Genomic DNA, 13,589 nt, shown 5'->3' with positions numbered 1-13,589 from the left:
TAATGCAGCCATGCAGAGAACATATTCACTAATCCAGTGATTAGTGAATCACTAATCCAGCTAATTAGTATCCAAATTAGCGTACAGACCTGCAACCCTGGCTGAAACGCAGGATAGAAATAAAATCAGTTACAGTTGAATTTAGACATACTCATTTCTCCCCACCTAGAAGGTGTTGTAATAGGGAAGGTGGTGTGTGCTACAGTCCTCACCCCAGGATGCTCTGGGAAGTGTAAGGGTGGCTCAAAGAGACAGGGAAGGATTTATGCTCTGGGGGCTGCCAAATGGGATGGAGCAACACAACCACCACGTCAGGAACCACTTAAAATGTTGGCCCCTGAGAAAAGTAAAGCCAAGGGAAGAGTTACTTAAACCTTCCCTTCCTCTGACATCTCTTCCCTACCCATGGGCTCGGGGCCCCGGCAGAGAAGAGATCTTTGGTCTGAGCTGGTGATGCTGTTCTTATGTACACAGAGGTGCCTTGTCCTGAGAGTTAATTCCATAATTGGGATAAGAAGCAATTTGGGTAATCTGTTTTGTGGAGGGTTTCTTTTATTTCTTCCGCTCTTTAGGACACCCATATCCTCTTTCCCAGCAACAGTTTATTTCTCCATCAGGCAGGGCACAAGACCAAAATGAACATGATCTTGGCTGAATAATAGGGATACACTGCTAAGTGTTTTTGCTTTCCTTCTTTCCTCCTCTTCTTCTCTCTTTCCTTCTCCCTAAAGACTTTGGTTACCAATTTTGAAGCTGACATGTGGGTCAACTAAAATGATCAGGATCAGACAACATCCAAAGTTCCCTGTTTCTAAGCCCCAGTGGTACACCAGCAATTGAATGAAAAGAATGAACTAGCTGCTACAAACACTGCTGAGCTCCTGGCTCTCAGCAGAAGCACATAAATGCCTGATATAAAAGACTGCAAAGCACATACAGTAGCCATGTCTTATTACTTTGCCTGACAAACATCCTTTTTGCCTTTGAACCTCTGAATACAAAGCTGTCCTTTATGGGTCCATGATTTCACTAGGTGGCCCAACCACAGTGTTCATGAACTTCTTGCTGAGGGAGACTACTTCAATACGTTGTATCTGCAATCTCTTGATCTGGTTTTGTACCTGCACATATCAAAGTAACCCCAAAAGAAATGTAACTTTCTTTTTCAAAGCCATGGAAAGTGAATTGACACAAGTTGCCTTGAGAGATGGCTCTCATCATATAGGTGCTACTAGTGTCTTGTTTGAAAAGGAGGGAAACAGCTTTCCCAAAGCCTTTCCTCTACTTGCAGAAGAAAAGGTGGATGGTGGAAGGGCTGATGGGAGCATGCGTAGGTTCTTGTGATCAGCACTCTCTTCTCTGTTCCCCAGCTCTGCCACCTTCTGCTTCTGGCAGATGATGCTGATGTGTCTTTGCTTCCCCTTGTCAGCCATCTCTTTTTCTTGTCCTCTCACTCTCTTGGTGGCATCAGACTGGCACTGCTGCAGACAGGGAGGAGCACCAGCCACTCCAGTCGTGGTGACAGCCTGCAGCATAAAAGGCCTCTGCTCCAGCAGGTGAGATATGGGCTCAGAAAGACACAGCACTTACCCTTCCCATCCCCACGATTTCAACCTGAACGGAGCCAGTGTTGTATTGTAGAAGAGATGTCAGCTATAAATTATTTTGAGAAGTTAGAAAATATTTTAAATCGGGTTTCTCCTGTCTGGAAATATAATTTCCTTTGTTGTTTTCATTTACTACTAAGTGATCTTTGGTAAATGGATCTAGTTGAGGGTGGCTGTGCAGTAACATCTGGGCTAACAATCCCTGTGGGGACTGAACTGAGGGGATGTTCATCCCCAGGGCTGGAGGGATATGTTATCAGCTAGAAGGTCACTTCTCGACTATGCTAGGGTCTGAGCATTTGCTGTATCAGCTTGCAGAGGAGACTCGTGCAGAGCTGGGGCAGGAAGATCACTAAATCTTTTATGCCTAGGCAGCACACTGGCTAGCTCTGCTCAAACAGCAGGATGACTCAGGCATGGACCCAAAGCAGCTGCCCTGCACCTTCCCAGGACAACAGAGATGATAAGAGAAGAGAGAAGCCAAGTGCCAGAGAAAGGACTTGTGCATAACAGTGTCCTTTGTGCAGTCTACGGTCGGGTGAGTCGTTGTCTGTAACCCTTACCTGAGCCTAAACATTTCCAGCATATGTTGGAGCAGAGCAGGAGCTGCTCAAGCCCATGCTCTGAGTGAGAAATTGCCAACCGTTTGAGTATAGGTGGAGGAATGCAACTGAGAACTGGATAAGCTCTTGCCAATCTGCGGCAGAGTGAGAGGAAGAGGAGTTGTGCTCCCTCCCATGGCAGGATGCTCCCAGCACACAGCAGGCCAGAAACGACAAGTGGTGGAACAAGCCAAAATTTGAACATCAGCATCATCTGAGGAGCAGTTGTGGGAGATGACCTGAGCTCTTGGCAAAGGAATCCAACATGACCAACCTCCAGAAAAGCAGCAGCAATGTCCCTTAAGGTAGTAGGCTTTTCGAAATGCCAGTGTTATTTTTCAGACTGAAATGGATTAATGATATTTAGAATTAGGTCACTGACTGCCTCGGGAACTGTACCTTAACCTTTGATAACCCTCATTCTGGGAAGTAAGTGTCAATTAGGGCTTATTTAAAGGTGGCTGACCTTTTTATCCTGCACTGCTGTGTGGGAGATGCTCTTGATCTACAGAGAACCTAGGGAAATGTGCTTTGTTTACCCAGAGAAAAAGATTGCGGAGAAATTATCCTTTTGGTTTTCTAAGACTCACGTGCCGATGTAAAGATGAATCCAAAGCTGGCCCAGCTCTACTAAGCCACTAGGAAAATCAGTAATTGGCATCTCCAACAGAAGATCCCTAGAATCCAGTTAGGATGTGAAACAAAAATTGCCCCTTGAGTTCTCCAGCAGTTTTATGCATTCATTACACTCATTGTTTCCAGTGGGCATTTAAGCATTCATTTCTGTTATTGCTTTCAGTGGAATCTGGGCATCTGAACCACCACTTAGGATCAAGTAAGCAGTTTAAAGACCTAAATTTAGGGGAGGACAGCTGAACATTTCACTGAAGACTGCTATACAACGATGGACTAGGGAGAAATTTTACAGTAGACATGGCTTCAGGCTGAGTAAAGAGGAAACCTTTGAAATGGTCTTGTTAATCCCCAGCTTCCACAAGTAAATCAGGTTCCAGCAAGTAGGGGCTTTGACAGATGTTCTCAGGAGAACCTCAACAGAGGGGAATCTACATCTCAGCTGCTCCAGTGTATCACAGTTTGAACTCCCAGTGAAGGTGGATTTGAACTGGAAGCTAAGCACATTGATACGTGTCGTACTCTGCCATTCTTGTTGTACATAACAGCTTCCCCAGGAAGACTGGAGAGGCATTTGGGGACAATAAGGTCTTCAGCTGGCACCATGAGTTGAGACCGAGGAATTGCATTGGACCCCCGAGAGTTCAGGTCTGATGATCTCTGCATTAAGCCTTGCATCAGAGCAGCACAGCTGGTGGAGGATGATGTCTCCTCAGAGCTTTTGTCTGCCTGCAGAGGACCGCAGCAGGGGTGCTCTGGCAGACCCCATGAAACCCCTTCACTTCCTCGGTGGTTCCTGTGGCACACAGAACACAAGATGTTAGCATGATTCTCTCTGATGGCCTACGGAGCCGATCCATTCCAACTGTGGGGAAAATCGGAGGCTGATCATCGCTTTCCCCTGGAAGAGCTGCTGGCGTGGTTGAACACTGAACAGGAAGGTCCTCTGTCCCCTCTGCCAGGAGCAAGACAGTAAGTCCAAGCAAACCATGAGATGCAGAGGATGATTCAAAGCTGGATATGGTCAGTGACTGTAAGACTAGATAAGGAGTGAAAGAAAACAGTCCTTTTTAATACACAGCTCCTTTGTAACTTCACACAGAGGAGGAGTAAAGAGATACACAAAGGCTGTCTAAAGAGAAACCTGGAGATAAGCTGTCCGCAAGGTACATAGAAGTAGAGATTTTGAAAGTAGAGATACTTTTACGCCCTTCCCCAAGGTGTATGAGTGAACAGTGTACTCTGAGAAAGCAGCTGAGGTCTTTCTGTTTGGTGATGGACTCAGACAGGGAGGAGGATGTCAGGATTCGCAGGCAGAGTGGGTCTGTCACATACTTTACCTTTTCCTTTTGAAGTAACTTGTGGGTCACCTTTCTCTTGTTACTGACAGATAAAAGTAGAAGAGAAGGAAAAATCTGAGAAATAGCTGAGAAGTCCGGTTGCCGCAAGAAGAGCAGAGATTGTGTCCACAGAGCCACTTTCCAGGGTCAGGTTCTCAGCTGGGCTAAAACAGCACCACTCCTCCAGCTGTCACAGTTAAGCAAAGGTCTATTTTGTGGTGTAAATCAAAAAGTTTTCAATTATCTTTTAGAAAACTGGGTTTTATACTTGTTATATTTATGTATATGCCTGTATGCATTTATGCATGTGTAGATGTATGTGTCTGCACACACACAAACACATGCACACTTCTGTTATCTATGTATAGATATTTTTGTTTTCAAATAGATAAAATGGGCATAATCTCCAGCTGGAAAAAAAGCAGTGCAGACCTGTGAACTGTCAGGGGGAGGCACCTTTAGACCAGTTGAGAAAACACCCCATTTCATGTCCTTTCATTTAATTTTGTTTCATTTTGTTTCATTTCCTATTAAATCTTAGTTAAGGAAACCTAAAAGAACACACAGATTACGTTGTAGAGCTGATGCCCTCTGGATTTAAGGTAGTCTGTTCAAATTGATGGCTGAGATCCACAGCCCATGTTCATTTACTAGCTAAAAAGCCATGTAGGTATTTCTTGGAGCAAGATACCTTTTTATTTTGGAATTTGTACAGCTTCTCACATGAGGGCTAGTTTGAGTTTCTTTGCACGTGGCTCATACAGACCTAAAATATCAATTGTGGGAGTATTTAGTTCTCTGTTTTGTAGCATTAGATTGAGGAGCCTACGCTGCTGTGACCTACAGAACCAAACATGGAGAGAGCAACTTAAAATCCCTCCTGGGTGCAAATATCCATTAGTTTTGATGTAAGAAAGGACTCCAAACTAGAAGTGATTCCATATTACCTGAATGCCCATCTCCCAGTTTCATAGGACTGTAGGGTCAACACTTCAAATATTTTATACTGTTCTCTGTGGAGCTTCAGTCTTCTAAGTATGAAACTGCCATCACTTAGTGAATACTCACCCCACCACACAGGGACTTACCCTGCCTTTACCAGGAGAGATCACTACTCAGATGGACTTTTTCCCATCCTGCAGTTTCACAGTCTGTAGCAGATTTCATATTTAATCCTGCTTGTCACTTCAGCACCCAATCTGGAAAAAATTGAGCTAATATGCCTTCCCAAAGCCAGATCAGGCTTGCAAAGACAAAAGCCCTCCTGGCTCTGAAGGTCTCTCATAGTGGAGAGACAGAGGTAGAAGGAGGGAGATCCTCAGCCCAAATCCAAGCTGGTGGCAACAGGAATGCTCATCTTGGTTCCCAAGCAGAGGAGTCAGCCATCAGGTTTAGTCAAGTCAATTCCTCTGCCTGTTTCTGGGAAATAGTTCTGCAGTACTGTGCAGAATAATGCATCTTATTTATATCTTAGTTCTTATAATTCTTAGCAAAAATGGTTACACGTTAAATGAATTTTTTGTACCTGCAGCTTTTGCTCTGTCTTCTGAGGCACATCCCTTGTCCATTGCCTAGTTACAGTCACAAGGAATCCTTAGAGAACAACAAAGTGGAAAACATTCCCTCCCCAAGATAATAATAAGGGCTAAAGGGTGTAAGATATTATCTCAGGGCTGACCTATGGGAAACATTTGCTGTAGCTGCAAGGACTGGCAGAAATCAGCTTCTGAGGCTGAGATAACTGATGCTTGATATACAGAGACCAAAATGTCATACCACTGGCATGAAGAGATCCTCATGAATTAGGGTTGGCCAAAGTGTTCAAAAAGATGTCCCTAGCTTCCCTTTCAGAGCATCCCCCAGCTGGGTGGTAGTAGGGAGCTGGGGGAAAAAGCCCTCAGTGTTTTTACTTTTTCCTTTTTAGCTATCTCATTTCAACATTCACTTATTGCTACATGTCAGTTTCTTATCCATTAGGGGTTAAACAGCGTAAGAGTCGTGAAATAATCATGTTGGGCATTTCTAATCTGGCACACTTTTCGTGTAACAGGTGACCTCCTCACAGACCTGAAGCAAAACTAAGCACTCTCAAATGATCTGAATCCCTTCACCCCGCGTCTTGGGTACGTTCACACACCCTTAATCCAGACTGAGCTCTGGGCAAGCACAGTACCTGAGCTGGCTGCTGTAAACCCAGCAGGGACATCTGTGATCCTTTGCCTGCACCGTTGCCCCATCCATCTCCCTCTGCTCCGAATGCCTGCAATGGTATCATAGCTTCTCCACAGGCACAGTGTTATTATTGGTGCCGGGTACATGGCAGTGGAAATTGCAGGGATCCTTTCCATGCTGGGCTCCCAGTCCTCCCTGTTGAGGGGCAACTGAAGGCCCTGAGGACTTTCGACTCAATGATCAGCTTGTGCCCCAGGAGTTGGAGAACACTGGGGTGGACGTGTGGAAGTACATGCAGGTACGGGCATGCAGAGCAGCCCTATGGCTCATCCCATCCCTCCTGGAGAGGCAGGACTGGGGTGAAAGCTGGTGTTCTGAGCACTGCTTTCTGGTCTACAGCTTTGGCAACATCCCTGGCCCTGCAGTGTGGCCACCATTGCCTGTTGCAAGCACCGCAAGTATCACGCTCCTCACGTGACACTTGCGGTGTCCTGGGGGACCAGCCGCCAGGTGGTCCGTCACGCTACCGGTGACCGATGGGCAGGGTCTGCAGGGGTCCCATGGGTCTCCGGGGATCCTGGGGGTCTCCAGAGCCTGTCATGGGATGGTGTTCCTGCCATGCCCCCACAGCTGGGAACAGCGTTCCCCACAGCAGCCGGCACAGGCCACCCCGGGCATCGCTGGTGACGTGTCTCAGCCAGGGTGAGTGCCAAGGCGGCTGCCATTTCCCACGGCAAGGCGTGTAGGTGGATGCCAAGGGCCACGTGGTAGTGAATGAGTACCAGAACACCACCAGGAGAGGGGTCTATGTTGTTGAGGATGTCTGTGGGAGAGCCCTCCTCACCCCAGGTACCACGGCTGTGCCCCCTCTCTGCAGCCCCTTGCCTCTGTGCTGTGTTATGGCTCAGGATCCCCGTCCCTCCCCACAGTAGCAATCGTAGCCGGCAGAAAGCTGGTGCACAGGCTCTTCAAGGGCAAGCAGGGATCCTGTCTGGACTACTGTGACACCCCCACCATCATCTTCAGCCACCCACCCATCAGCAGCATGGGCCTCACTGAAGGTCGGGGAGGGCAGGGCACAGGGGATGGCAGCACAGGGGAAGAGGTTCAGGACATGGCGGCTTGGAGCTGCTGGTTTGATGCTTGAGGAAGCAATCTGATCTCCAGCAAGCAGTCTGAGCCTTGCAAAATGTGCTTTAACTCCCTCTTTTGTGGTACATCCCCTGCCTGCCGTGTCGTGTCTTCTGCTGCAGATGAAGCCATGGCCATATGCAGGAGGGAGAACGTGAAGATCTACAGCACATCCTTCATCCCCTCGTACCATGCCATACCCAGAGGAAGTTTAAGTGTGTCATGAAGCTGGTGTGTGCTGGTGAGGAAAAGGTGCATGGAGGGGACCAGGGGGACAACTGGATGCTGCAGGGATGGGTGACGTGAGGATGGACACTGGGGGTGGCCTGCAGGCTCTGGCCTGCTCCCGCTCTGACCTTGTGATGTCCGAGCTCCGGGGCTGCCAGCCTGAGAGCAGGAAGGGGCCCAAACCAGGGCCCCCTCAGCCCAGAGGAGCTGGGGAGAGCGGGACCCCCCGCCAAGCGCAGCACGGGCAGGGATGCTCTGGAGCGGGGAGCCCCGGCGGGAGGGATGCCCGGCCCTCCCTGCCCTCGGGGGTGCCTTGGCTCCCCCCTGCCGTGGCAGCTGTCCTCTTGTCCCCGCATGATCTGCTCCGACCTGCTCGGACCAGGTCTTGGGCTGGGATCCAGCTCCCCAGCACCAAGCCCAGTGTTTAGTGTGGATTTCGCCGGTGCCATCCAGCCTCTCGCTTCTTCCCCAAAGGTTCTGGAATTGCACATGAAAGGGCTGGGCTGCAACGACATGTTGTGGGGCTTTGCCATGGGCTTCAAAATGGGGGCCACCAAGGCCGACTGTCACCATTCACCCCACTTCTGCTGAAGAGCTGGTGATGCTGTGCTGGGGCAGTGGGTGCGAGCAGCCCACGGGACGGCAGGTAAAGAGAGGTGGTGGCGTGGTCCCTCGGTGCTGTTTGGGGGAAGGCTGCCCGTAGCAGGGCTCCTTCTCTGTCGTCCCCGGCACCAGGGGTCTGCAGGGAGTAGCAGAGTGGGGCAGGGCGGCTGGGTGCTCGGGGTACTCGTGGGTGCTGGAGCATCCCGGGTGGGCTCTGTCGTCTGCTGCCAGCGCTCACATTTTCCGGTTGTGTGGCTCCAGGCTTTGCTGCGGTCTCTCGATCCTGGCTGGCAAAACGGCGGCAGGCAGGAAAATCCTGCCCAGCCCTCGTAACCTCATCAGTGTCAGCGGAGCCAGCCCCGGGGCGCTGCTTTTGGGGGGGGCAGAAGTGCCCGAGAGCTAAGGGGGGGGGGGGACGACAGGGACAGGACACCCCTGTGGGCGGCCAAGTGGCGGGGCTGGCTCTCGGGTGCCAGCGAGGCTTTGGTGGGTGGTGAACACCCCGTGCACGGTGGCACTTGTGGTCATGATGGGATTGGGATCGGAATGGGTTTGAGATCGCCGGTTCCTGCCTGGTTGTGTCCTGGCTGGAGAAAGGGAGCAAAAGGCTGTGGAGGAGATGAGGGGAGGACAGGCACAGCCAGGGGCTGACTACCTGCAGCAGCCTCCTTTTTGGAGGGAATTGGGCAGAAAAGCAGGGGGAAGCTGAGACCCAGGCGTCCCTGTGAGACCAGCAGGGGGGAACGGAAGGGACCAGAGGCCGGGACCGGGCGTGCAGAGAAAGTCATTGCTGGAAACTATTCGAGGACCAGGGGCGAACTCAAGTGATGGAGGGTGGAGAAATGCTGTGGTTTTGGGCCATGGGGGTCCCCTGGGTGCTGCCGCCTCCGGCCCCCACCTTGCGGCATCCAGGGAACAGAGCTGGGACAGGCAGACCCCCAGTTCCTGTGCCCGGCGGCTCTTCCCTGAGGAAGAGGCTGTGGAAGCTCGCCCCAGTCCGGGCACGGCTGTCCCTGAGGGGCTTGGCGGTACGGGGTCGTCTGCCCCGTGGCTGCAGCAGGACTGGTGAGCCGAAGGACACCTCGGGTGGGACGGGTGACGTGAGGATGGACACTGGGGGTGGCCTGCGGGCTCTGGCCCGCTCCCGCTCTGACCTTGTGATGTCCGAGCTCCGGGGCTGCCAGCCTGAGAGCAGGAAGGGACCCAAACCACGGCCCCCTCAGCCCAGAGGAGCTGGGGAGAGCGGGGCCCCCCGCCAAGCGCAGCACGGGCAGGGATGCTCTGGAGCGGGGAGCCCCGGCGGGAGGGATGCCCGGCCCTCCCTGCCCTCGGGGACCCCGCTCCCTCCTCGGGGAGACCCAGAAGCCCCAGGCAGAGCGAGCGGCCGGGCCGAAACCGGTGCTCCCCCCGCAGCCGGGGTTTGCGCGCAGCGCTCTCGATGCTGCTAGGGGCGAGCGGGCGCTGGGACCCCGCGGCCGATGGGCCGCTCCGCCCCGCCCCCTGACCACGCCCTGCCCGGCTCGCTGGGCCCGCCCCCGCGGAGCCCCCCTGGCGGGCGGGGCCCCAGGGCACCTGTGCGGGGCGGGGCTCTGGCAGTTTTGGCCCCTGGCGGCCGCCGTCTTCCTCCTCCCTCCTCCCCCCTCCTGTGGGGGGCGGTGCCAGGCCGGACCGGTGCCCGGGCGGGGGGGCCTGGCCCAGCCCCGCACCGGGAGCTCGGAGCGGAGGGGCGGTGTCCTCCCGCCCCAGGTGAGGAGGGGGGGAACGGCCCGGGGACCGGCAGCGCCGCAGGGCCGGGCCGGGCCAGCCCGCGGGGTCTCGGGGCGGAGGCGGGTGGGCAAGTGGCGGTGCCCGGGCGGCCGCGCTGCCGGTGCCTCCGCGGAGGAGCAGGCGGGGCTCTGGACGCCGGGGAATAAAGCCCGGAGGGCCGGAGCCCGGCGCCCTCAGTCCTTGCCCGAGCTGCCCGCGGCCACGCGGTGCCGGGCCCGCCCCGCGGGTCCCCCCGGCCAGTTCCCAAGCACCGCCCGGGGCTCTCGGGCCCGTCCCCGACAGCAGACGCGGGTCTGGGGGGGTGGGGCTCGAGACCCGGCTCCTGGGGCCGAGACCGAGTCGTGGGTTTTGGGGGACGTGAAACCCGGCTCGGGGCCTGTTCTGGGGGCTCAGACCAGGCCCATGGGTTGGATTTGGGGCTCTGAACCGGGCCGAGTCGTGTGTTTTCACGCAGCAAGACCTGGGCTGGTGTGACGAGAGAACAAGCTCAGGGAGCTCCAGAGGGAACGTAACTCCTGGGGCTTGGGGTGCAGACAGAGCCAAACGGTTTTGCAGCTCAAAGCCGGTCTGACCTGGCTGGGTTCGGGGCTCAGAGACCGAGTCCCGCTTTTCCAGGCCGTGACAACGTCTGGAGCCGCTGGGGGCTCCAGACCTGGCTGGGAAACAGAGACCAAGTCGTGTGGGTTTGGGGGCTCAGAAGCAGGCGCACTGGGGTGAGGCTGAGCTGTACACCTTCACCTCTTCAGCACGGAGACAAATCCTGCGTGTTGGGGTTCAGAAACAGACACTAAGTCCTGTGTTGTAGTGCTTGAAAAACAGAGACTAAGTTCTGCATTTTGGGGGCTTGAAATGAGGTTCATTTGGCCAGTTTTAGGGATTGAAAAAGAGAGACCAAGTCCTATGTTGTGGGGGCTTGAAACCAGGCTCATTTGGCCAATTTTGGGGCTTGGAAAACAGAGACCAAGTCCTGTGCTTTGGGGCTTGGAACCGGGCCCACGCTGCTGCTCCAGGGCTTGGCAGCAGAGCCCCAGCCCCGCCTGTTTGGGCTGAGCCCCCCGGCCGTTCCCGGGGAGGGCAGGGCCCCCCTCCGGGGAGGGCCCGGGGGCAAAAGGCGCTTTGAGAGCCGAGACGCCCCTTCCCCTCCCCGGGCCGTTCCCCGGCCGGTGCCCACCGCCTCGGTGCCCCGCTTCGGGCACCACCGGACCCGAGCTGTGGTGCGGGACACGGGCAGACCGTGCCCGGGCAGACGGTGCCGGGGCAGCCCAGCACGCCGGCGGTCCCCAGCCTTTATTCGGTGTCTGCGGAGCGGCCGGCGCCGGCTGCGTGACACCGGCCCCGGCCGAGCCACAGCGGCCCCCGCTGCCCTCCGGCCCCGGCGCGGCGGATTCCCCGTGCAGTCCCACGCGGGACTTCGGCCGCGGGTCCCCGCTCCCGCTACCCCGGCTCGGCCCGCAGCAGCTTCCGGCTCGGCCCCGCCCCGGAGCGCGGCTCCTCCTGCCTGCGACGCCAGGACGGAGGCAGCGCGGCTGGGCCCGGAGCTCCAGGCGCTCGGGGGAGGCCGGCCCCGGCGCTGCTCCGGGCCGAGGAGAGACGGACACCGGGGCCGGGACTCCCACGCCGGCCCCAGTCCAGGCCTGGGCCCAGTCTCCGCGCGACCCAGCCGCGGGCTCTGCGCAGCCCCAGGAGAAGCCCCCGGGGTGCGGCCTCGCCTCCCGGGCGATGGCTCCCGCCCGCCCCCCGGGGCCGCCCCCGCCGCGGACGGTGCCAGCGCCGCCGTGGCGGCCGGACAGGAGGCGCGGGGGCGGGGCGGGGCCCCGGGGCGCCTGCGCGGGGCGGGGCCGAGCAGGTTTGAGCCCCGGCGGCCGCCGTCCCCCCGCGCCCCGCCCCGCCCGCCCCAGGTGGCGTCGCGCCGGGCCGGGCTCCCCCGGCGGGGACCGGGTGAGGCGCGGGGGGCTCGGCCCGGGGACCGGCCGCGCTGGGAAGGGGGCGCGGGGAAGGGGCTGCGGCCCCGGCCCCGGGGGGGCCTCGGGGCGGAGGCGGGTGGGCAAGTGGCGACGCCCGGGCGGCCGCGCTGCCGGGGGCTCCGGGGAGGAGCAGGCGGGGCTCGGGGCGCCGGGGAATAAAGCCCGGACGGCCGGAGCCCGGCGCCCCCCGTCCTCGCCCGCTGCCACTCGGGGCCGGGCCCGCCCCGCGGGTCCCCCCGTCAGTTCCCAAGCACCGCCCGGGGCTCCTGGGCCCGTCCCCGGCGGCAGGGTCTGTCCCCTGGGGCTCAGCCGCGTGTTCGTGGGGCTCGAGACCCGGCTCCTGGGCCGGTTTTGGGGCTCAGCAGCACAGACCGAGTCGGGCGTTTCCAGGGCTTGGAAACGGAGCCCAGGTCCTGCACTTTTGGGGCTGGGAAACGGGCTCCTGGGGCTGGGCCGGGGCGTTGGAGCAGAGCCCAGGTCCTGCGTGTTTGGGCTCAGAAGCAGAGACCAAGTCGGCTGTTCACGGGCTCAAATCCAGGGTGCGTGGACCCCCGCCAGAGGTGGGGGTCTGGTTGCGTTGGTGCCCAACACATGGGAGGCCGGCATGCACCAGGCCGAATCAAACATCCGAGATGATTGCCTTTTTCCCCAGAGACTCTTCTCACACCGTCTTCATTTGTCCAAGTCTCTGTTTGAGGTGTGTACAACAGCCAGAATAGTCATTAACACATTAGTCCATATTTAGACAATGTACAACTATGACAGTTCATATTCATATACAGGTTATGACAGTGATTGATTTATGATCTTGTCAAAAGCCAAGATTGTTTGAACAAGCAGAAATGAAGTGGAGCTGGGGCTGAAATGAAGTGAAACTGAAGAGGAGCTGCGGACAAACTTGAGCCAAAATGAACTGGAGCCATCTATGAGCTGGACCTGAAACAAACCAGAGCAGAAACAAATGGGAGTCATGAATGAGGTGGAGGCAAAACTGAACTGGAGCCATCCACAAACTGAAGCCGTCCATGAGCTGCACCTGCAAACAAACTGGAGCCCAAACTGAACTGGAACCATCCATGAGCCGGACCCGAAACAAACGGGGGCTGACACAACCGACCTGAAGCTGCAACCGAGCTGGAGCCGCAAAGTCCCTGCAGTGTCTCTGGGTGTGCAGAGCTGGGTGGGGGCAGGCAGGACTGTCCCCAGCCACATGTAGCTCAGGCAGCCGAGCTTCTTCATGGGGGCTCCATCCCCCACATGGGTCTCACAGGCACGAGTGGCTCCCAGTGTGGCTGGGGCTCCTCTGTCCATCCCTGTGCAGGGACAGTCTCTATGTGGGACAGTCAGAGCTCCTGGTGGCACGGTACAGCCGAAAGAGCTCCCGATGCTGCTTCCCCTGCAAACCTTGTGGCCTCCCGGGCACAGGCAGCTCTTCCTGGCCTTGCCGGCACTTTTGACAGTGGCTCCCTGGTGCTGTGCACCCGCAACAGGAGGGGAGGGAGAAACGGGGACAGGACACCAGAAATCTCCCATTTCTCCCTG

General features: G+C 56.3%; 1 protein-coding gene and 1 pseudogene across 1 annotated transcript in view; one reads left to right on the top strand and one right to left on the bottom strand.

Annotated features, from left to right (window-relative positions):
* The first annotated feature begins 6,953 nt into the window (after positions 1 to 6,953).
* On the top strand, positions 6,954 to 8,649 carry LOC140652518 (glutathione reductase-like; annotated as a pseudogene).
* A 4,154-nt stretch (positions 8,650 to 12,803) lies between these two features.
* Positions 12,804 to 13,589, bottom strand: part of EPHA5 (EPH receptor A5) — a 213,266-nt gene continuing 212,480 nt past the window's right edge. The window contains exon 17 of the mRNA XM_072861294.1: positions 12,804 to 12,983. Within this exon, the coding sequence (XP_072717395.1) occupies positions 12,971 to 12,983 (13 nt within the window). The 3' untranslated portion in view covers positions 12,804 to 12,970. The remainder of the gene's footprint in view (positions 12,984 to 13,589) is intronic.

Source organism: Ciconia boyciana, chromosome 5 (genome assembly GCF_034638445.1).
Source record: "Ciconia boyciana chromosome 5, ASM3463844v1, whole genome shotgun sequence".
NCBI lineage: Eukaryota > Metazoa > Chordata > Aves > Ciconiiformes > Ciconiidae > Ciconia > Ciconia boyciana.
The sequence above is the reverse complement of the archived record's forward strand: the minus strand, read 5'-3'. Positions and strand labels throughout refer to the sequence as shown.